This window comes from Nyctereutes procyonoides, unplaced genomic scaffold, assembly GCF_905146905.1.
Source record: "Nyctereutes procyonoides isolate TBG_1078 unplaced genomic scaffold, NYPRO_anot_genome, whole genome shotgun sequence".
Lineage (NCBI taxonomy): Eukaryota > Metazoa > Chordata > Mammalia > Carnivora > Canidae > Nyctereutes > Nyctereutes procyonoides.
Genome location: NW_026575120.1, coordinates 16,072,773 through 16,097,702, shown reverse-complemented (window position 1 = coordinate 16,097,702; position 24,930 = coordinate 16,072,773). Strand labels below are relative to the sequence as shown.

At 37.1% G+C, this 24,930-nt stretch overlaps 2 protein-coding genes across 2 annotated transcripts in view; one reads left to right on the top strand and one right to left on the bottom strand.

Annotated features, from left to right (window-relative positions):
- The window catches only part of LOC129515879 (A disintegrin and metallopeptidase domain 3-like), a 196,489-nt gene that overhangs the window by 52,134 nt on the left and 119,425 nt on the right, over window positions 1–24,930 (top strand). The gene's annotated exons all lie outside the window — the stretch shown is intronic.
- IDO1 (indoleamine 2,3-dioxygenase 1) lies at window positions 7,030–24,921 on the bottom strand. The gene is made up of 10 exons (XM_055335031.1): window positions 24,782–24,921; window positions 18,172–18,267; window positions 17,934–18,053; window positions 14,568–14,686; window positions 13,382–13,396; window positions 11,345–11,444; window positions 10,529–10,646; window positions 9,441–9,492; window positions 8,793–8,941; window positions 7,030–7,531 (listed from the first exon to the last, which is right to left on the bottom strand). Exons 1-10 carry the CDS (start codon window positions 24,878–24,880, stop codon window positions 7,176–7,178), a joined length of 1,224 nt encoding a protein of 407 aa, XP_055191006.1. The 5' UTR covers window positions 24,881–24,921; the 3' UTR covers window positions 7,030–7,175.

Genomic DNA, 24,930 nt, shown 5'->3' with positions numbered 1-24,930 from the left:
CTTTAGAAAATTTGCTCACACTTTCTGAATAAAGCATATTCACTAAGATATTTTTGGTTTTCAGTCTGATTGATTTTAACCTGTAAATAGTTTAAAAAGATGTGACAGTTATGATACTGGTAACCCAACTGCAGCTCCACACCTCAGGTTTCACTTTCTTCAGAAAAAGAAAAGTTAGCATTTTATAATCTGCCAATACTACTTTATTTAATGCATTTTTGACTGCAACAATGTTAAAGCTTTCCTCCCAATAGGTAATGTCTAAAGCATTCAGCCCATGGACCAAATGTTATTCAAGTCCATGTGCAGTTTGAGTTGCAATTTCTAGGGTGAATGTAATTAGGAGTATCACATGAAGCATAGAGCTTTTTATAATGTCATTTTCACTTATGTTCCTAGTCTAACGTAGGCCATTTTAATGTTTACATTATATGTAAGAGGTGAGTTCCTAGGGTAGTATGTATTGAAAATGAACACACAATATTCTTGTGACAATCTTATACACGATGTTTAAAATTTTTTTTGAAAAGGTTTCCTTTCTGTTTTTTCACATATCTGTTCTTTTTTATTACAGTCCATTTATTTTTTAATTTAAATTCAATGAATTAACAGATACAATATTATTAGTTTCACAGAGTTTAGTGGTTCATCACTTGCATATAACACCCAGAGCTCATTGCATCATGTGTCCTCCCTAATGCTCATCACCCAGTTACCCCATTCCCCCACCCACCTCCCCTCCAGCTATCCTCAGTTTGTTTCCCTATATTTAAGGGTCTCTTATGGTTTGTCTTTCTCTCTGATTTCATCTTATTTTATTTTTCCCTCCTTTCTGCTATGGTCCTCTGTTTTGTTTCTTAAATTCCACATATGAATTGAGGCATATGATAACTATCTTTCTTTGACTGACTTATTTCACTTGGCATAATACCCTCTAGTTCTATTTGCCTTGTTACAAATACAATATTTCATTTTTCGATGGCTGAGTAATATTCCATTGTATATATCATCTTCTTTATCCATTCATCTGTTGAAGGACAATTTGACTCTTTCCATATTTTGGCTATTGTGGACATTGCTGCTATAGACATTGGGGTGCAGGTGCCACTTTGGATCATTATGTTTGTGTCTTTGGGTGAATATCTAACAGTGCAATTGCTGGGTTGTAGGGTAGCTCTGTTTTTCACTTTTTGAGGAACCTCCATACTGTTTTCCAGAGTGACTGCACCAGCTTGCATTCCCATTAGCAGTGTAAGAGGGTTCCCCTTTCTCAACATCCTCGTTTCCTGACCTCTTAATATCTTTCATTTACTGACTTCTTAATTTTAACCATTCTGACTGGTGTGAGGTGGTAATTGTGGTTTTGATTTGTATTTCCTTGATGCTGAGTGATATGGAACATTTTCTCATGTGTCTGTTGGCCATTTATATGTCTTCTTTGGAGAAATGTCTGTTCGTGTCTTCTGCCTATTTCTTGATTAGATTATTTGTTGTTTGTTTTTTTGGAAGTTGAGTTTGATAAGTTCATTATAGATTTTGGATACTAGCCATTATCTGATAAGACATTTGGAAATATCATCTCTCATTCGGTAGTTTGTATTTTGGTTTTGTGTACTGTTTCCTTTGCTGTGCAAAATATTTTTATCTTCATGAAGTCCCAATAGTTCAGTTTTGCTTTTGTTTTGCTTGCCTTTGAAGACCTGTTCCTTGCTTTTCCATGCCTGTGTTCTCCTCTAGGATTTTGATAGATTCTTGGCTTATGTTTATCTTTCATCCATTTTGAGTCTATTTTTGTATATGGTGTAAGGAAATGGTCCAGTTTCACTCTTCTGCATGTGGCTGTCCAATTTTCCCAACACCATTTGTTGAAGTGACTATCTTTTTTCCATTGGATATTTTTCCCTGTTTTGTTGAAGATTAGTTTACCACAGAGTTGACAGTCCATTTCTGGGTTCTCTACTGTGTTCCATTGATCTGTATGTTTGTTTTTGTGCCAGTACCATACTGTCTTGATGATTACAGCTTTGTAATATAGCTTGAAGTCTGGAATTGTGATGCCATTAGCTTTTTTCCCCCCAACAATCTTTTGGTTATTTGGGGTCTTTTCTGGTTCCATACAAATTTTAGGATTATTTTTTCCAGCTCTGTGAAAAATGTTGATGGTATTTTGATAGAGAATGCGTTCAATGTGTAGATTGCTCTGGATAGCATAAACATTTTAACATAATGTTCTTCCAAATCATAAGCATGGAATGTTTTTCCATTTCTTTGTGTCTTCCTCAATTTCTTTTATAAGTGTTCTACAGTTTTTGGAGTACAGATCCTTTTACTCTCTTAGATATCTTATGGTTTTTGGTGCAATTGTAAATGGGGTCAATTCCTTAATTTCTCTTTTTCCTCTCTCATTGTTAGTGTATAAAATGCAGCTGATCTCTGTGCATTGATTCTTATATCCTGCCACTTTGCTGAAGTCCTATATGAGTTCTAGCAATTTTTGGGTCAAGTCTTTTGGGTTTTCCACATACAGTATTGTGTCATCTGTGAAGAGTGAGAGTTTGACTTCTTTGTTGATTTGGATACCTTATTTATTATTTATTAATTAATTTATTTATTTATTTATTTATTTTTGTTGTCTGATTGCTGAGGCTACGACTTCCAGTGCAATGTTGAACAACAGTGGTAAGAGTGGACATACCTGTCATGTTCCTGACCTTAGGGGAAAAGCTCTCAGTTTTTCCTGGTTGAAATTGATATCCACTACGGGTTTTTCACATATGGGTTTATGGTACTAAGGTATACTAGATACACATACTTGCTATCTTCAAAATAGTTATATAGATCCAAAGTAGAAGGCTGATCCAATTGGCAATTCTTTTTCACCTAATGCTTGACTATTCGTACCCATTCCAACTTTCTTGTCTAATTTTGACTGCAGCTTTGAAGTGTGTATGAATGGACTCAGCTTTGTAGACACAAGCAAATGATCCTTTACCAAATAGATTTCCAACTTTCAAATATCCCATCTTCTCTCCCATACAGGACATATATTTCCAGACATTGGCTTTACTCTTACAAAGCTCAGTTCCAATTAGGCTAAGTTTCTATGGCTACAGTTCCAATGGCAAAAACAGCCACAAAAATGTCTCCAGGACATCTCCCAAATCAGGAGTGTGCCTCTGAGCTTCCATAGAGGATTGGTTGACCCAATAGAAGTAATGGGAACAAAAGTTCCATCCTACTTCCACTACTCTCATTATTACAACATAATAAAAAAATCACGAATGAGTTGGAAATTTGGGGGAAAGCCCAAGAATCAAGCACTCAATATTATTGAGCAAAGTTCCTGTGTATGGACATTTTTTTCCCTTTAAAAAGTTTTTTTTAAATTTTTATTTATTTATGATAGTCACACACACACACACACACACAGAGAGAGAGAGAGAGAGAGAGAGAGAGAGAGAGAGAGAGGCAGAGACAGAAGCAGGCTCCATGCACTGGGAGCCCGACATGGGATTTGATCCCAGGTCTCCAGGATCGCGCCCTGGGCCAAAGGCAGGCACTAAACCACTGCACCCCACCCAGGGATCCCTTCCTTTAAAGGAGTTTTCCTATGTAGTGGTTTGACATATTCTGGAGTCAGTTTGCCTGGGTGTAATTCTGGGTATCTCTTTGCCATACACTAGCTGTGTAGCTTTTAAAAGCCTCTGAACTCAATTGGGTCTTAATCCTTAAAAGTAGCTAGTACTTGTTTCATTGGCTCATTGAAATAATTAAGTAAATTGATATATGTAAGCTCTAAATATTTTCAGAGGCATTGGAGAGGGATTCATACGTTGTATGGGCTGTGTATCTCTGAATTGGCAAGAACCTTAGAGACCACCAAGTGTCTGTTTATATGCCGACTTTTTAGCCTATCTGAACTTCGAATTTTTCAATTGTTTATTGTTACATGAAACAATTCTGTGGAAATAAATAAATTCCTATCCTAAGAACTGTCTCTCTGTACATTAACTCTTATAGAATGGTATGAGGAGTTCAGAATGCTATGAATTGAGTAATATTCCCTCTGTATCATGTAATATTATATTTGATATATTAGAGTGAGAAAAATACGATATGAATTATATGTAAGGAAATTCAATCATTTATTGTGCAAAAGTTAATTATAGAAGGAAGGGTGAAAGGAATAATTATTTTTCTGAATCCTTGATATGAAAAATACACATATTTTCAGGTAACTTTTCCTCACTTAGGGAAAACAACATGTAGGGAATATACCACTGTACACTTCTGCTTTTACGAAGACAGATTGGGATGGGATGGAAATATCATTAATTCTATTCAAATAGATCCCATGTTACTAAGAATTCATTTAATCTAGCTAAAGGCTTCTTTTATGGTAGTAGACTACCTTTATCTTCCAGTAACTCCATGACCCTTGTCCCAGGAGCTCTCACTGTGATGAGCAGAGGCCACATGACATGGATGCAAGAATAGCAGGACTTCTTAACATATCCTGTATTTTGTTGTACATCTTCCAGTCCAGATATGAGTGACTTAGAAGAAATGCAGGAATTATGATTTCTATTATTCGGACAGATAGAAAAGAATAGCTTCTGAGAAATGAGCATCTACACTCTTTGTGGAGAATTTGAAGCCCAGTTTCAGTCTGTCTACTAGCTATCAGACAACAGTGGTATGTGAGACAATGCCCCTTGCTTCTCCTTCCCCCATCTACTTTTCATCCCCCAGGTCAGATATATGTGATGTTCTTAAAGAGAAGATGTGAGTGCAGAGTCTGGCTGAGGGGATCAAAGATGATTTGCATGTCAAGCTGATTCATCGCTAATTAGGTGAAACCAACTCTGGAGGAGAAACTCTTGATGTGGTATGTAGCTGTGGAGCCAGAGTGATCAGAACAGAAGACAGGACAGAAAAAAACCTTAACTCAGAGCCAGTAAATGATCCTTAGTAATTTACTTACTGATATTCTAGTAGTACTTTATAGTTTTCTAAGACTTTAGCACTATATTTTGTTCAGTAGTAATCTTGTGAATGAGGAAGGGCAAGAATCATTATGCTTATTGTACAGAAATACAAAGTGACTTGCCTGAGGTCACAAAGGTGATAGATGCAAAAAATGGAACCCACCTCTTGGTCTCCTGACTCCCAGTTTAGTGCTTTCTGAACTGCATCAATTCCTAAGACACGATGATCTTTCTGGCCAACCCTAAAAATTATGTACATATATGTATTTGGTCTGCAGGCATACATTCATGCATGCATACTTTTTTTCTTTTTTGAGAGAGAGAATGCAATGTGCACTGCATGCACACACTAGCAGGAAGTGGGGAGGGGCAGAGGAGAGGGGGAGAGAATCTTAAGCAGGAACCACACCCAGCATGGAGCCTAATGTGGGCCTGGATCTCATGACTAGGAGATCATGACCTGAGCCCAAGTCATAAGTCCGATGTTTAACTGACTCAGCTACACAGGCAGCCTCATATTTTTTTCATTATAAACTTATATATGCTCATTGCAAAAACACTGACAGGAGAATAAAGAAGAAAATGTGTCCTATGCACTTAAAAACTATTACTATATTTTCTTCAGAACCAAGTGAAATTTTGCTATGAGTGGGGAGATTTCATCGGGTTAGAGTGAATTTGAAAAATAATGTTAAAGTAGTTTGACCTTAGAAATATGTTATTACATTTCCTTCCTTGAATCTGCTTGTGTGCATTCAACCCATCTCCTCAGAGCTGGGTTTTTTTTTTTAATATTTTATTTATTTATTCATGAGAGACACACAGAGAGAGGCAGAGACCCAGGCAAAGGTAGAAGCGGGCTCCTGCAGGGAGCCCGATGTGAGACTTGATCCTGGGTCTCCAGGATCACACCCTGGGCTGAAGGCTGCACTAAACCGCTGAGCCACCCAGGCTGCCCAGAGCTGGTGTTTTGATAAATTGAAAGTGCTTGCTAATTCTGCACCCAGGCAAGTGTTGTGCCTTTTTTCTCTTCTCATCTTTAATAGCATATCAAATCTCTAGCTGATCATCTACTACTACCTCTTGAGATTCCAACACATCATCTCATTTTCCCTCCCTCTCCTTCCCAAATTCCCTTCCTCTTGAAACTGGTCTACATCAAGTCCTGTGACAAAGATGAGAGTTGTCAACAAACTTAAGTTCTCCCATTTATAAATAATTGTGTGATCCTTTTTTTAAAATATATTTTTTTAGATTTTTATTTATTTATGATAGGCACACAGTGAGAGAGAGAGGCAGAGACACAGGCAGAGGGAGAAGCAGGCTCCATGCACCGGGAGCCCGACATGGGATTCGATCCCGGGTCTCCAGGATCGCGCCCTGGGCCAAAGGCAGGCGCCAAACCACTGCGCCACCCAGGGATCCCTAATTGTGTGATCCTAAGCAATCAACTTCATTCTTCTGAACCTCAATTTTGTTATCTTTAAAACAATCTGGCCCATATAATTCTTAAGCTCCTCTCTGCCATTCTTAGATTCCATTATTAAGTAAATTCATGCCAGACTGTGAGTGCCAGATAACCCTGACCTCCCAGGAGAAATTATGTTTCAAAAGTGACCTCTTCTTGTTAGTCCAGATTAATGTAATCATGAGGTCACTCAATCTTTTAAATATTCATTCAACCAATATTTGCAAATTATCTTCTAAGGTCAGAGAATGGATGGGCCAGTAAACAGTAGACTATCCCTGGCATCATGAAGCTTATAATGTAATAAGAATAGAGACAAGTACACAGGTAATTATAAACAAGCATGCTATTACTATAGGGTGAGTACAGGAACCTATTAGCCATGCTTAAAGGGTTGAAGTGTAGACTGAGTCTCATCTGGAAGAGTAATTTTAGTTGTGAATAAAGCAAATCTTAGACATTTAATTATATCACACAAAATTTTATTGAATTTCATCATTCTAATTACAGAATATAGATTATAATACTTCTAATATAATTTTTCTTATTATATTTATACAAGGAAGACACAGATATTGGAAAAACATTTTGAAATCTTTTATAGGTACTATTAAAACATTGTTGTGTACTATTAATTCATGGGTCTGATATCATGAGCAGTGACACTAATATATACAGACCTCTTCATCTTGACAAAATGTGCCCTTGTTTGAGTTACATTAATGATCTATCAGCAGGAATTTCTCAGTTGTAGTTCTTACACTCTTCAGGAAATCCATGGCATTAGTGCCTCCAGTTCCTTTATTTTTTTGTTCCGATGATTCTTCAGATGCTTGATTCTTCTTGGGCTGCTGGCTTGCAGGAATCACAATGTACTTAGCTACTATCTTTAAGTGATATTTTCTCAGGGAGACCATAGCTTTCACACACTCATTATAATCTGCCTTCAGTTCAATATCATCTCTTGAACGAACAAACTCACGGACTGAGGGGCCTGACTTTAACAAGAGAAGAAAGTCCCGGTGAGCTGGTGGCATATAGTTTCTCATTTCCTGGAGGAATTCAGCAGCAAATTCTATAGGAACAAGAGAGAGATTAGTTAGTAGGGAAGCCTAAGCATTCCCCAATCTAGGTGAGAAAGGCAGAGTGAGGACAGTGAGTAGGAGATCACACATCACCATGGAAGCATGAGGAAATGAGTTTACCACCATCCTGTTAGGATTGTTAGGCTATTAGTCTTGCTACGAGTAATGCCGTTTACTGTAATATTTACTTAATTCTGAAAACCACCTGAACTGAACTCATTCTTCATAATAAACTTTTTTGTGTCCTTTCTCATTTCCCTACTGTATTTGATCCTTCTAAAAAGCAGATGATATAGACAGGGTGCATGTAATCTATACTTGAAAGATCATGACACTGAGTCCAAGAGAGTTTAAAGGATAACTTTTAAATAAATGAATTAACTAAGAAAAAAAAAGCATATTTACACCCATGCCAATGCTTTTCCCTTTGACTATTAAGTAGAAGTTTAGGAGAACAGAGAAAAGTACAAAGTTCTTACTGGAGCTTCTTCTGCCCATTCTAAACCCCTAGAAGAAATATAATCAGTGTGGTTCATCTTTCAACTTTGGTGCATCTTTAAAATTTGAACTGCTGGGGTTCCTGGGTGGCTCAGTGGTTGAGCATCTGCCTTTTGGATCAGGTGGTGATCCCAGGTTCTGGGATCGAGTCCCATATCATGCTTCCTGCAAGGAGCCTGCTTTTCCCTCTGTCTGTGTCTCTGCCTCTCTCATGAATAAATAAAAAAAACCTTAATAAAATAAAATAAAATAATTAAATTAAATGAAAAAATTTGAACTGCTATTGGAGTAAGACAGCTGAGCAAGAGCAGTGCCAAGCCTCGCCTTGTCACTGAGGTTTCCACCTCCCCAACTTTAGCTCAGAGTTCCATCCCATTTGCAGGGTGGCTTTCTTTTTCTGAATCTGATTATACATCTTTAGAACATGTGCTATGGGCTTCACCACAGTCCATCAGGTCTTATATACATGCCCAAATGTCAAGATTGAGATAGTGATGAACTTGAGTTTTGGTTCTGGCTCCATTGCTTTCAAGCTGGTTAATAAGGAGCCCATCGCTTATCCTCTAAAGAAACTTGGAAATTTCTGCTTGATTGTCTGTGAAATGGGATGATAACAATAAAGTCTTGCTTCCTGATTCTTCTAAAAGTATCAGATAAGTTCAGATGAAATGCTGATGGGAAGTTACTTTTCATATATTAAAACACTTTTGTATTAACGTATGAGGTGATTGACATTTGTCATTATCCACTCACCTTCACCAGAACACTGCTGGATGCCCAGCAGAATGTCAAAGCATTGAAAGATGCTGCTTTGGGCTGCACTGCCTCCTGCAAACTTTTTTGGGTTTTCCCAGAAACCTTCATACTTCAAACCCTCTGGCAGTTGGGAGTTGCCTTTCCAACTAGGCCAGGAAGGGAAAAAAACAAAACAAAACCAAACAAAACATCATTATTTGGAGAATTGACAAATTTTCAGGTATAGAATCTTATAATAGAGGATGAATGGAAAGTGACATGAAATCGGCTTCATTATTCTTCTTCCACACTCCCTTTCCATTCATGTTCATGTTTGAGAATGACAAATAACATGGTTCTGAGCAAATTTGGAATAAATATTCTAGAATTGGAACTTTACCTTTGCACTAGCAAAGATTATTCCCCTGACATCCCTGCTTTTTTTTTTTTTTTTTTACCTAAATGACTAGCCTTCCTGTCCATACTCCAGTGCATGACTGGCCGAATAATAACAGGGAACAGTCTAATCTTTCTCTACAACATGTATTTTATCATATGAAATTATTTCCTAAATTCAATGGATAGTGGGGACCATCAGTGAGAATTTGATGTTTTCTTTATATTAATTGTTTAAAAGAAAACAAATTTAAGCATGAGATTACATACCCAGACAAGTATATGCGAAGAACATTGAAAAATGTGCTTGGGTCCACATGTTCTGTAAAAAGATGAAGTGTGTTTAATTAAGCAGTTATCAGAACTTTCAGAGGAGATCAAGATATTGTAAACAACTGATAGTGGGTTTCAGCTTAGGCTGCAGGAAGGGCATTAGGTCAGTCAGTCCATGAAGGAAAATGTCCCTGAGGACAAGCTCTCACTCACCTGAGAGTTCATGGGGAACTGAACGGGGCCTACTTCCGTGTCCACTGAACAGGGCCTACTGACCCCTAGGGCTGACACACAGCTTGTGTCAAGGAATCAGGAGACCAATTAAACTGTCAACTGTCAATTTTTTTAAAGCTATTCATTTGCTTACTGATAAAAACAGATACTACTCACATAAAGAAAGAAACAAACCTAAACAAAATGAAACAAGAGCCCCAGGAGCCCTGTGGACACCATCCCTGGGTCTCCCTTCCCAAAGGTTACTAACTTTTCTGATTTAAAGGTTGATCTTTTTGCCAAGGACCCATCAGCAGTAACTCAAAGCTCAGTGATACATAGTCATGTACTTGTTAAGGCTGTTAAGCAGGGCACATTTTTTTTTTTTTGTAAGTCCTTGTTTACATACTTAGTTATTGCCATATTTTAACTATTAACTTCGTAATAACTTTTGAGCTCAGTGGCTTTTCTGTGCAGTTTCTTACTTAACTTATGAAAAAACAGAATTTGTAGGAAGGTCCTATAAAGCAGAAGCTAAATATTTCGGTATTTAAAACAGCCTGAACTTTCTGCAAATTTCTCCATGGTTTCAGTGGGAGGCAATGACATTATTTTGAGTTAAATAGACCCAGCTTGAAAATTTACTAATTTAAGTAACCTCGGGTCACTTATCTTATCTCTCCATTAGATTACCTTACCCATAAAATACACACAATAAAACCTACAAGAAAGTATAATTATTTAGTGAGTTAAAGTGAAAACACACTACCTAAGTGAAAGTTTTTCCTTCCATTTTCTCAACAATTCTAGTCTCAGAAAATCAGAAGCATGTGATTGCCAGCCTTGAATGTTTATGGGCATATAATACTTACTATGAACTTCTTCAAACTCTTCATGGGCTCGGTGCAGACAAGAAGCTATATAATGCAGTGCCTTCTTCAAAGTGACCTCGTCCTGATTTTTAACTGCCTTTAATAAATTGGGAATTACCTTTAAAAAAAAAGATGAATATTTAAGGTTTCTTAGCACTAAATATTGGTATAGAATAAAATTCTAATTCTTAATCTCTAAGTTAAATGTAGGATTTCCACTTCATTTTTAGGCTGATTATACTTTTATTGTTTGACTAATTTCCTTATAAACTTGGGTTTATGTTTATTTATTTACCATTTAAAGTCTATAAAGTTTTATATAGTTTTATCTCTTTTCTAATACTCAAAACCATTAGATTTATGTCACTGTTATCTAGTTCCAATGCCAAATTTTATTAAAAATGCATCTCTCCTATTGAGGTTTCAAACTTAATTCTAAATATATGGGTCTTGGGACACCTGGGTAGCTTAGTTGGTTAAGCATCCAAATATGGATTTTGGCTCAGGTCATGATCTCAGGGTCCTGAGAGTGCTGGGCATGGAGCCTGCTTAAGATTCTTTCTTTCCCTATTCCCCTTCCCACTTGTATTCTATCTCTTAAAAAAAATTAATTAATGTGTCTTATGTTTTATATTTTAGGTGATACATAAAATAAATTAAATATTTCTACCAGATGATCCCTTACATCCAATTAAGTAATTGAATGCTGTATTTAGTCAAGATAAAATTATTTCATGCATAATATAGTTCAGTTATTAAATGATTGCTCTGCTTATGCAAATAGAGATAAAAATTTGCTTGTAGATATGGACGTACTTTGATTGCAGAAGCAGCTGCTAATTCCACCAATAGTGAAACCAGGAAAAATCCTTTACTGCAGTCTCCACCAGGAAACCAGAAGAGAATGTCCATGTTCCTAAGAAAATAAGTCAAGGGAGTCAAGAATTTAGCAAAAATTCTGGCATATTTAAGTGTTGTAGTTTTACATATTTTTATTCCATTTTAGCTTCAAAATAATCTTGTGGGATAAGTATTTTAGGTTTTACTATCTCCATTACATTATCGGGAATATCAGTGTTAGGTCTGTTGCCTAAGATCTGATAGCAGATTAAGTTGGACTTGAAATCCCATTTTAGAGTTTGGAACTAGAAATTCCAAGACCATTTCTGTTTCTATTTTCTCATTAATTTTTCACATGCATATATATTACCATATTTATATATTTATATATATAATACTTATAAAGACATTTGTGAGGTATAATTTTAAGTAGTCTTTTTGCTTTAAATATATTCATATCCGTATTTTTATTTATGAACCTATTTCAGTTTTTCAGTGGTTTATCTGCTTTACAAAGGAATGGGGAAATGCAAATAGCTGATTAGACCTGATTTATTCTTTCTTTCTTTCTTTCTTTCTTTCTTTCTTTCTTTCTTTCTTTCTTTCTTTCTTTCTTTCTTTCTTCTTTCTTTCTTTCTTTCTTTTCTTCTTTCTTTCTTTTTCTTTCTTTCTTTCTTTCTCTTCTTCTTTCTCTCTCTCTCTCTCTCTCTCTTTCTTTCTTTCTTTCTTTCTCTCTTTCTCTTTTTTTCTTTCTTCCTTCTTTCGATTTATTTCTTTACTTGAGAGAGAGAGAGAATGAGAGAGCACGAGCGGGGGTAGGGGTAGAGGGGGAGAGAGAATCTTAGACTCTGTGTGGAGCATGGAACCCTATGCAGGGCTTTATCTCACAACCAATGAGGTAATGACCTGAACTGAAACTGAGTGAGACACATAAGCCTCTGAGCCACCCAGGTGCCCTCCATTTTCTTTTTAATTGAAGTTTGGCGCTAGTGCCAACAAAGGCTCACTATCTATAAATCTATGAAGTTCATGGTGGTTAAATTCATGGTCTCTGAAAAAGCCAGATCATTTCTGCAATTTACTTGCTGTGTGACACTGACCAAGATATTTCATGTTTCTGACTCACTGTTCTCATCTGTAAAACAGGACTGATGATATTATCCTCCCATTTAAAAACCTCCCATAACTTCCCATTGATTTTAAGATACTATTTAAACCCCTCATCATAGCTGAAAGTCCTACATAATCTTTTTGCTAAGTTTATTTCTTCTTCCCTTTTCCATACCACTTACTCCTAGCAGTTACTACTTATCAGCGGCCTTAGTCTTCCTTCAGTTCTGATAATGCATGAAGATATTCATCACTTCAAGGCCCTCACTCTTACTGTTTCCTCCACTATGAACAGTAATCTTTTCCTTCTAGCTAATTCCTTCTGACTGACTCTTTGGAACTCAGCTTAAATAACTTGCTGCAGGGATTACTTCTTCATCACTTTTATTCAGCTAGAGTTCCCAGCACTTTATCCTCTCACCTTTCTCTTAATCATAAAGCAATATAATTACATAATTTTCCTGTATCTGCTTTCTTCACTAGGACAGGCTTATTCCTATATTTACCATGGTTTCCCTAGCTCTTAGCCTCTGCTCAGTTCATGACTTAAAAATAGTAAGGATTGGGTAATAAAGAACAGGTATATATAGATATCTGGCCACTGAAGTCATCAAGTCAAAGACATACAGATGTATGTGTGTTTGGATTTATGAATATTAATTACATTTTTATATATGCAAGTGCTAGTTTTGTATATATCTATAGCTATAATATCAAACTGAAACAGTCCTGTCAGTCATAAATCTAAATAAGGATTGGGATTATTTGCTCTTTAAACAATTACTTGAGTTATTTTTGCTTGAATTCAATTGGTCTTTTAAAAAGTACATTTAGAGGATATTGATAAACCTATACTCAGTTTGAATACCAATTCTTATAATAAAATAAGAATCAAATACTTACTCATAAGTCATAGGCCTTGTGAAAGCAGCCATGAAGCAATGGATCAGTTGGAAGAGAAAAAGAAAATCAATTTAAAAATCAAATGGTTTTGAGTTATTCATATCCCATTTAATACTACTGCTCTATTAAAGGTAAGATATAGATAAAAAAGAGAATATATGTGTGTTTTTAAACAGTATTTATCAGGCATTGCAAACACTTTGTAAGTAAAAAAATTAAATATTCAAGGAACACCATGTTAGTCAAAATTAGTTTTTACTAATAAACTTTTTTTTATTTAAATTCAATTAGCCAAAATATGGTACATCATTAGTTTACATCTACAATTAGATGTAGATTTCAATAATTCATCAGTTGCATATAGCATCTAGTGCTCCTCATATCATGCAACCTCCTTAATGCCCATCACCAGTTGCCCCATTCCCCTATCCACCTCTCCTCCATCGAACCTCAGTCTGTTTCCTATAGTTAAAAGTCTTTCAGCATTTGTCTCCTTTTCTGAGTACTTCTCATTCTTTTCTAAATCAAATCCTTTCATTTTATGGTTCTGTGTCTATAGTACTTGGCAAATCACACCCAGACCCCTGGGGCACCATAAGTCTCTGGTCCCTTTGTTGTAACAGAGCATATTGCTAAAAGGAGAGGAGAGAGGCCTAGCTCCTCAGCAGGCAGCACAGAAGGCCCAGGCATTGCCATCTCTACTGCTGACAATGTATTGACTCTTAAACTTAACCACATAGTTAAAAGTCAAATTTGTAGAATCTCCAAAACATGTTAATTAAGAAAAGCCAGAGTACATATTCTATAATCTAATTAATATGAAATCTAATAGCAGAAAAATTTAATTTTTAATATGACAAATCAGAATATGTGTACCTAGAGGTAGAGAAGAAAATTGAATGGAAAGAGCCACAGAGGTGATATTCTGTATGTTGCTTAGGGCTATTCATGTATATAGAACAGTCAAAATCACCAGACTGAACAGTTAAGATGGTGCATTTCATTGTATGTTAATTATATACATTTCTCTCATATATCTGTAGTTATAGAGATGCCAGCAAAAGAAATCATACCCCTAAAGCAGAGAAGAAAGCTGTGCTGCTGAAAATTCAACCAATGACTAATGCCCTATTGATGTAAATAGCATGCATTTCTATTGTTCCTGTTGTACTTAGAGTTCACATACCCATTGGGATCCTTTTTCTTCCAGTTTGCTAAGACACAGTCTGCATAAACCAGAATAGGAGGCAGACCCAGCTTCTCAGAGAGTTCACAGTAAGGAATAGCAATATTCTGTGGCAAGACCTAATGAAAACACAAAATTTGGTATTAACCTTTGAAGTGCCTTACCTTTTCTTCTGTCTTCTGCTACCTCCCAGCTACCTCTTCTGCTACCTTTCCAACTTCCCGATTAGTGCCAAAACATTAACTATTCTACATAATGGCACTCTGAAACCAAACAATCATAATTTTCTCTTCCTCATTTCATAACTTTGTCCTGGTAATTATTAAATGTTTATGTTTTAGATGTAGGTTGATGTGGATATAATCTAATCAGAGAGAGGAAAAAGAGGTAGAGGGTACAAGAAACAAAGGATGTATCCTTGACTTTCTAATGACCTGGGATTACTTGCAGTCATTTATTTGTGCATCCATCCCATGAATATTTTTAGGCAACTCCTCTATGAAGAGCTCTTTTTCTGTAAATACAAGTTTAAAATCAATTGTCTCCAAGAAGTGCAAAGTCATTTGTAGTTATAACTTTGGGATATGGTACATACTAGAACCATAACCAGTTTGCTGCCCTTGGAGCATAGTGCTGACAGAAACTCTCCCCTGGATGGTTTTTTAGAAAGTCTCACCATAGAAGATGTTGGAGCTCATCCTTGAAGACTTACTTATATCAGCAGGAAGAATCTCCTTTAGCCTTCCTTTCTATTTCCATGCAGAGTAGGTCAATTGGAGTGACACTCTTGGCTCTTTCACTCACCTTTCCTCAGAGGAGGTATAGAGGCTAATCCAATTGTTGTGTGTGGAGGGGGACCTTAGCTCAGCAAACTTTGTCTTTCCCTGTGCCTATTACTCAGGATTCTAGTCTGTGTCTGGCCACACTCTAAAAGGCTCCTACCCCCATGGACAGTCCTGATGGATAAGTGCTTTCCTAGCAGGCCCATTGTTGCCACACATGTAAGCCATGTTTTCCAACTGTGCTATTAGTTATAATGCTGATGTTTTATTCTTTACCTGCCTGACTTCCTCATCTAAGTATCATTTGGTTTGTAACTAGAGGGTTCCATGTAATAATTAAGGTCACTCTTGTCATCAGCAGCCAGTTGTTGGAATATGTGTATCTAACCAGGCAAAGGACAGGGATGTGTGACTTATCTGGGGTAGTGGGAAGTGGAACTGTGGTGGTAGAGGTGATATGACAATGTGGCACACTCCACAGTTTTCTGCAAAAATCATGAGAGCTATAACCTAAATGGCTCTGTATTAACTTAATACACCTGAAGATGATGGTTTAACAGAGAACAAAATGTTAGAAAGAGAAACATTGGGATCCCTGGGTGGCTCAGCGGTTTAGCGCCTGCCTTTGGCCCAGGGCGCGATCCTGGAGTCCCGGGATCGAGTCCCACGTCTGGCTCCTGGCATGGAGCCTGCTTCTCCCTCTGCCTGTGTCTCTGCTTCTCTCTCTCTCTCTCTGTGTGTCTATCATAAATAAATAAATAAATAAATAAATAAATAAATAAATAAATAAATCTTTAAAAAAAAGAGAAAGAAAAACATTGGCTATCAAAGTAACACCTGGATGTGTGCTTCCCTTGTAGAACTTTTGTCTTTGGGAATTGAATATTTTGGTTTGCAAGTGATTGATTTTACATGTTTCAAATGGAAATTTTTGTCTCTTTCTGATTTAAAGAAAAGATCTAAGGGAATCAAAAGGAAAGATGCTTAATGAAAAAGTTAATATGAAATGACGGGAAAAAGAAAGGAAATGTTGAAACACATCTTAATCTATTAAAGACATTTATGCAGTTACTAAGAAACTCAGATGCTAGTTCCTAGCTCATTCTCAAGCAAAATGTGCCTTATATTGATATATCTTATTTTTTATCAATTTTTTCTTTCCCACAATATCCTCATTTAAATAGTTATATATATGTACATATATATATTATAATTTCCTCATCAAACTATATTTGTTGGTGGCTTCTAAAATCCTTTTTAGAATAATGTGGTTTACAAAAACTAGATAAATTAAAAATATATTTTCATGTATTCTTTGTAATTCTGATCTCCAATAATAAATATATTATCTTTGATTATCCCATGTACATTCTGGTCTCCATATTTTTTGCTAGTCTTCTCTCTCTTTTCTGCTCCTTTCCTTTTTGGATAAGCTCTACCAATCTTTCAAGAAGTAGTTCAAGTCCCACTTCTTCCTTGAAGCATTTCATTATTATACCAACGACTCTTTAGCTATTCTGGGCTCTAATACTTCTACACCTAGCATATGCTGTCCTTTTTTATTGATGATCTTTCTATACAATTCTTACATATTTAGCTAGAGCCAGATTCTAGCAAGTCTAGTGAGACTGTGTGCTTAGGTTGTAAGGCTTATCTTAAACCTTTTTGCGTCATTAAAAATCTAGACATGATAGTTTGATGATTATAAAGAAATATAAGATGTCCCCATGATTATGTAGAATGACATTTTCTTTTTGTTTACATATCAGAGGATGACATATCATAGATGAACAATATGTCTTTTTCTATATTTACACAGTATGTGAAAAGACAAACAAGATAAAATTCCGATTACCTTTGTCAAAAAGGAAAAAAAAAATTCCTTAAATGGCAGAAGGTCCTTCTGGAGTCTTTTTTATCTCTTTGCAGTTTAAAGATTAGGTATTACAATCTGTATTGGTTTCATGTAATTAGGATTGCCAGATAAAAAACAAGATGTTATTATTTTAAATCTAAAGTTATCTACTGTTGATGAGAGTAGGGTAAAACCCATATATTCTTACATGCTGACAGAAGATAACACTTTAATATTAAGTAAAAAGAGGCATAAAATGTTCATATCACCCAAAACTCATAGAGAAAATGTTTTGTATTCAAATATATTGATTATAGTGTCATTTACAATGGTAAAATTTTAAAAACAAGTACAGATTTATCAATAGAGGATTGAATAAATAAAGTTGAGGAATTCAGTGAAAAACTACAGTCATTTCAAATGATGACTAGAAGGATAGTATAGGAACTAAGAAATGCTTACAATGTAATTTCAGTAAAAGACACAGAACATACATCTATATACACAGGATGGAGGAACTGTGTTACACAAGTAAAAGATTAAAAATCCAATAATGATAGCAGTTGGAATGTTAAAGCATTAAATGATTGTTTTCCTTTTTATTTTTTTCTGTTACCTGTTAAAATTTAGTTGTAATACTTTTAGAATGTTTTTTACATTAAATTGGATGTAAAAAAAATTGGATGTAAATTGTCATGTAGCATAAGAAATATCATAAAATCTCCAAACCTTTCGAACATCTCCATCACCTTGATTCCACACATATGCCATGGTGATATACCCCAGAGCCAGACGTGCAAGGCGCTGCAACTTGTGTCCACTGAGGCCATCAATACTGAGAATTTTTAACTGAGAATAAAAATAGAGGTTGACCCAAATCAATATAGGTGACAGTACAGCTTCAAAGCCAAGTTAAAAATTTTAAGAAGCAATGATAGAGGAAGACAAATGTAATGCTCTTCCAAACCTCATCAACTTTTTTACGTAGTTCATTTTTCTTAATCAGTTCAGGCAGATTTTTAGCAATGGAAATCCATTCATCATAAGGCGGAGGTAGCTTCTCCTTGAAAAAAAGAAATGAGATTTTTATTTAGTATTTAAAGTTTTTATAAAATATCTTTGCCTCTGATTGATAGTCTATCTTTGCTTCTAAATCAATTCTGTACCATGCTGTCCTGTCACATACATACCTGTCCAGCAACTCCAGTCCCTGCATTGCCACCTGCACACTCAGAACTCAAGATCCTCTCTTTCTCTCTTCAGACACTCTGACCTGTCTCTTTTTCACAAGTCACCTCAAAATTTTCACTAAAATTATCCTGATTATTCTAGTCTACACTTATAGCCTCAATTAGGCATCCTGTATATTATACCTTTTGATTGTTAAGTAATTTATTGTTATCTGCTATGTATTTTTTCTTCCTGACTAGATTTAAGTTTCTTTGAATGGAAGAAAAATGAGATTTATTAGATGTTAGTAATAGACTAGGCATTTTGCTCAATAATTTCTCATTTAAATATTAATGATCTACAATGTTGATTGTTATCTCCATTTCATAAATAAGGAAAACAAGGCTCAGTTTATGAAATTGTTTTGTAGATATAGTTTATTGTGATTGAACTTTTAAGTGTTTTCAGCTTTCACAAATCAATGCCCTTTTAACATCTCACTCTCTGATGGCAAGGACTTTATTGTTTTTAATTTTATATTTCTTGCAGAACCTGGGACAGTACTAAACAAGACAATACTAAACTATATTGTCTATACATATATCAATTGCCTGCTTTGGGACAATAGGCTTAAATTTTACCCAGTAAGTACAAATAAAAGCCAAACGAAAGTGTTTCCTTGGATCTTATCATATTTGTACTTTCATTTCAAGGGAAAATATTCAAACAAAAGACCTAGACAACAGCTCTCAATGAGATTAACATCCCTAAACAACTTCCCATATGCTTTTTCCCTATACTTCCTTCGTTAAGCTGTTTCCCGACATATCCTTAAGGTCAATACTGAACTATGGGGACACAGCAAAAGTAGAGATTAACTCAAACCAACGCAGGAGAAGCTTCAAGCTACAAAACAAAGTTAATAAGTAAACTATAAGATAAAAGGGCAACTGTAACATCAAATTCAAATATTTTCAGGGGCTGCAGATAATTAGTGACTGTATACTCACTAGAGAGTCACCTTTCTTGTTTCTTGGAATTTTTCTCTCTAACCACACAAAAGTTGTACTCGAGTGTTTTTAGTAATACATATATCTCTTTTCGTTGTGTGTCTTACTATGTAGCACAACTGAATTTTTGGTTGTTACTATTTTCTCCAAATAAAGGAATTTTTTGTTGTTGTTATATATCATGATTATCCTATTTGACTTTCAACAGATGTAAAATTCAATCAATAATATGCTCTGGTCATAGAATGTTTGAATGGTATAATATAAATCAATGACGAGTGAAACAGAAAGTCATTCAATTTCTGCTAGATTAGAGAATGTATTTGGTATCTATGTGGAATTAGAAGACACATTATTTTCCTTTGGAATAGAAAGCTGATAGATTATAGAGGTGAAGTGGACTTTTTTGAGTTTATAATCTCAGGGAAAGATCTTCAGTGAAGAAATAAAAGTAGCCTTTAATTTATCTCTCTTGTTTCAGGACATGATCTAATTTCCTAAACAACTTAGGTAGCAACATTATTTTTTAAGTAGTTCAGGAAGAGTTTTGGTTTGCTTTTGTTTGGGGGTTTTGTTTTCCCAAAAACTACCCCATAACCACCCGAGTCCCCATAAACTACCATAATTGTCTTAATTTTTAAGAGAACTTACTGTGGGGGGAGAGATCATATGAGGTTTCACAGTTTTTGAAGATTTTTGTTCTTGTACCACTGATAAGTATATTTTCAAAACCATCTTATTCTGGCATTTTGGTGTGCTTGGATGGAAGTATAGCAAGTCTGAGTATTATTGATTTCCAAATATAAAGTAAACTAGTTGCTATTAGCAATAACATTAAACTAACTTAATAGTTTGAAGAGAAGAATTAAATCAGGAGAAGAATTTGTTTAGATTTGTCTGTATTACACAAGGTGTTTACAGGATGTTATTTCTAAGTACAGTTATATTGGATCTCTACTAAAATATATATTTGGTGCATTTAAAGATGCCATCTAGGGATGTGTGGGTGGTTCAGTCGATTGAGTGACGGACCCTTGGTTCTGGCTCAGGTCATGATCTCAGGATCCTGAAATTGAATCTAGCATTGGGCTCTGGACCCAGCGGGAGTTTGCTTGAGATTCTCTCTTTCTGCCCCTTCCTTGCTTGTTTTCTCTCCCTCTTTCTTTCTTTCTAAGATAAAAGATGTCCTCTAGAATATAGACTCTTAGCTACAATAAATAGATATATGCTGGTATACAGAATTATCACAACATAAAACTGATTCCTAGAAATCATATGGACTCTCATGAATCTTATTAAATCCAAGAGGTGGGTAGAGGGAAAACAATGCCTTATGATACCTTCTTTTCTTTTAAGAGAGGCAGCATATTATAATGGTTTTAAGATCATGGACTCTGAGGGGGGAGGGGCAAGATGGCGGAAGAGCAGGGTCCCCGAGTCACCTGTCCCCACCAAATTACCTAGATAACCTTCAAACCATCCTGAAAATTTACGAATTCGGCCTGAGATGTAAAGAGAGACCAGCTGGAATGCTACAGTGAGAAGAGTTCGCGCTTCTATCAAGGTAGGAAGACGGGGAAAAAGAAATAAAGAAACAAAAGGCCTCCGAGGGGGAGGGGCCCCGCGAGGAGCCGGGCTGAGGCCGGGGCGAGTGTCCCCAGGACAGGAGAGCCCCGTCCCGGAGGAGCAGGAGCTGCACCAACCTTCCCGGGGGAAAGGGGCTCGCAGGGAGTTAGAGCAGGACCCAGGAGGGCGGGGATGCCCTCGGGCTCCCGGGGACACTAACAGACACCTGCGCCCCGGGAGAGTGCTACGAGCTCCCTAAGGGCTGCAGCGCGCACGGCGGGGACCGACCGGAGCAGCTCGGAGGGGCTCGGGAGCGGCTCCAGGGAGGGGGCTGCGGGGCGGGAGCGCGAATCCAACAGCGCAGGCCCCGGAGCACAGGGCGCCGGGACACAGCCCAGGATCCGGCCTCCCCCGGGACAGGCAGAGGCCGGGAGGGCCCAGGACAGCAAGGACGCTCCTGCCCCGAGCTGAGCAGATCAGCGGCCCCGCCCCGGAGCCTCCAGGCCCTGCGGACGGAGAGCCGAGAGCCCCGAGCCCCGTAGTTCCTGCGGAGGCTGAATCCAGGCTTCCAGAGTTGCCATAGCAACTGCGACTGTTCCTCCTGGGGCCTGACGGGGTAAACAACCCCCGCTGAGCCCTGCAGCAGGCAGGGGCAGAGCAGCTCCCCCAAGTGCTAACACCTGAGAATCAGCACAGCAGGCCCCTCCCCCAGAAGACCAGCTGGACGGACCAGTGATACTCCCCCGTGTTCCAATACAACTTGTTTCTGGCCACTCTGCACTGAGCAAAATGACTAGAAGGAAAACCTCAACTCAAAAGAAAGAATCAGAAACAGCCCTCTCTCCCACAGGGTTACAAAATCTGGATTACACTTCAATGTCAGAAAGCCAATTCAGAAGCACTATTCTACAGCTACTGGTGGCTCTAGAAAAAAGCATTAAGGACTCACGAGACTTCATGACTGCAGAATTTAGATCCAATCAGGCAGAAATTAAAAATCAATTGAATGAGATGCAATCCAAACTAGAAGTCCTAACGACGAGGGTTAACGAGGTGGAAGAACGAGTGAGTGACATAGAAGACAAGTTAATGGCAAAGAGGGAAACTGAGGAAAAAAGAGACAATCAATTAAGGGACCATGAAGACAGATTAAGGCAAATAAATGACAGTCTGAGGAAGAAAAACCTACGCTTAATTGGGGTTCCCGAGGGCGCCGAAAGGGACAGAGGGCCAGAATATGTATTTGAACAAATCCTAGCTGAAAACCTTCCCAATCTGGGAAGGGAAACAGGCATTCAGATCCAGGAAATAGAGAGATCCCCCCCTAAAATCAATAAAAACCGTTCAACACCTCGACATCTAATAGTGAAGCTTGCAAATGCCAAAGATAAAGAGAAGATCCTTAAAGCAGCAAGAGACAAGAAGTCCCTGACTTTCATGGGGAGGAATATTAGGGTAACAGCAGACCTCTCCACAGAGACGTGGCAGGCCAGAAAGGGCTGGCAGGATATTTTCAGGGTCCTAAATGAGAAGAACATGCAGCCAAGAATACTTTATCCAGCAAGGCTCTCATTCAAAATGGAAGGAGAGATAAAGAGCTTCCAAGACAGGCAGGAACTGAAAGAATATGTGACCTCCAAACCAGCTCTGCAAGAAATTTTAAGGGGGACTCTTAAAACTCCCCTTTAAGAAGAAGTTCAGTGGAACAATCCACAAAAACAAGGACTAAATAGATATCATGATGACACTAAACTCATATCTGTCAATAGTAACTCTGAACGTGAATGGGCTTAATGACCCCATCAAAAGGCGCAGAGTTTCAGACTGGATAAAAAAACAGGACCCATCTATTTGCTGTCTACAAGAGACTCATTTTAGACAGAAGGACACCTACAACCTGAAAATAAAAGGTTGGAGAACCATTTACCATTCAAATGGTTCTCAAAATATACCCTAAAAACTACAGAACACTTCTGAAAGAAATTGAGGAAGACACAAAGAGATGGAAAAATATTCCATGCTCATGGATTGGCAGAATTAATATTGTGAAAATGTCAATGTTACCCAGGGCAATTTACACGTATAATGCAATCCCTATCAAAATACCATGGACTTTCTTCAGAGACTTAGAACAAATTATTTTAAGATTTGTGTGGAATCAGAAAAGACCCCAAACAGCCAGGGGAATTTTAAAAAAAGAAAACCATATCTGGGGGCATCACAATGCCAGATTTCAGGTTGTACTACAAAGCTGTGGTCATCAAGACAGTGTGGTACTGGCACAAAAACAGACATATAGATCAATGGAACAGAACAGAGAACCCAGAAGTGGACCCTGAACTTTATGCTCAACTAATATACGATAAAGGAGGAAAGACGATCCACTGGAAGAAAGACACTCTCTTCAATAAATGGTGCTGGGAAAATTGGACATCCACATGCAGAAGAATGAAACTGGACCACTCTCTTGCACCATACACAAAGATAAACTCAAAATAGATGAAAGATCTAAATGTGAGACAAGATTCCATCAAAATCCCAGAGGAGAACTCAGGCAACACCCTTTTTGAACTTGGCCACAGTAACCGGAGAAAGACAAACAGTGTATGTTCTCATTCATTTGGGGAATATGAATAATAGTGAAAGGGAATATAAGGGAAGGGAGAAGAAATGTGTGAGAAATATCAGAAAGGGAGAAAGAACATAAAGACTTCTAACTCTGGGAAATGAACTAGGGGTGGTGGAGGGGGAGGAGGGCGGGGGGTGGGGGTGAATGGGTGACGGGCACTGAGGGGGACACTTGACGGGATGAGCACTGGGTGTTATTCTGTATGTTGGTAAATTGAACACCAATAAAAATTAATTTATAAAATAAAAAAAAAAAAGATCATGGACTCTGGAGCCAGAGTAGTCAGGTTTGCTCACATTCTATCTCTGCTAGCTGTGTGAATTTGGGTATTACCTAAATTCTCCATTGCTTAAGTTTCTCATCAGGAAAATTAGAGATGGTTGTAAAGATGTAGTAAGAATATTTGTAAATTGCTTAAACATGCTATATAAATACTTGATAATTGAAATAGATAATAATATGGTTTTCATAACATTCTTTGATACATGACTTAGAAACATTTTCAAAGGCAAACAGCCTGCCTTCGGCCCAGGGCATGATTCTGGAGTCCTGGGATCGAGTCCTACATCAGGCTCCCTGCATGGAGCCTGCTTCTCCCTCTGCCTGTGTCTCTGCTTTCCCGCCCCCCTGCCTCTCTCTCTCTATGTCTCTCATGAATAAATAAATAAGAGTTTTTAAAAAAAGAATAAAGGCAGACATTTACTTTACATGTCTTGCTGTTTTTAGGCAAAGCTTGTAAAGAAAAGTAGTTTTAGACTTATAACAATAGGCAGTATTAATATAACACAAAGTTACTTGATATAACATCTCAAAAAAATAAAGTAGGAATGTATACTTCATACAATTTAAGTGTATCAGTCAAGAGAGTTCCTTTGACTCATGGATCATTTTTTACTTTGTTTTTTTCAAAATGTCCTCCGAAAATTTACAATTATATTAAGCTAAAATACTTGTATAATTTCCTTATCTCATCACTCTCTTTATCTGTGTAAGGTAAGTAAAATGTGCATTTAATACTAAATCTCTAGCCAGAAAATGTTAAGTATGAACCATTTATTAAAACTCTGCCTCTAATTTTGGCACTACTTTATCCAATTGTTTAGTAAAAATTACTGAACCACATATCATCAATAGAAGTTAACTTGTCCAGGTGAGTAATGATAACAAAACATTTTTGCCCATATCTCGGTACCCTGTCTTACCAGTGGATTTGGCAAAGCGAAGCCCATCTCTTCATCTATATGGTATTTTTCAAAAATTCTCTGAGGACTTTCCATAAGAAGTATTCCATCATCTTCCATGCTTGCAGTCTCCTCTTTTGGTCCTTAGTTCTGATAGAGTTTCAGAGCCT

Bases quoted from the DNA above. Each gene is read 5' to 3' on its own strand.
- IDO1 (XM_055335031.1), bottom strand. From the start codon at position 24,880: ATGGAAGATGATGGAATACTTCTTATGGAAAGTCCTCAGAGAATTTTT. The intron at 14,687-17,933 runs GTTTGGAGATTT...TGTTTTCATTAG, and splicing joins GTGATGGAGATGTTCGAAAG to GTCTTGCCACAGAATATTGC. The intron at 7,532-8,792 runs GTGAGTGGATAA...TTGTTCCTATAG, and splicing joins CCAGCAGTGTTCTGGTGAAG to AATTTGCTGCTGAATTCCTC.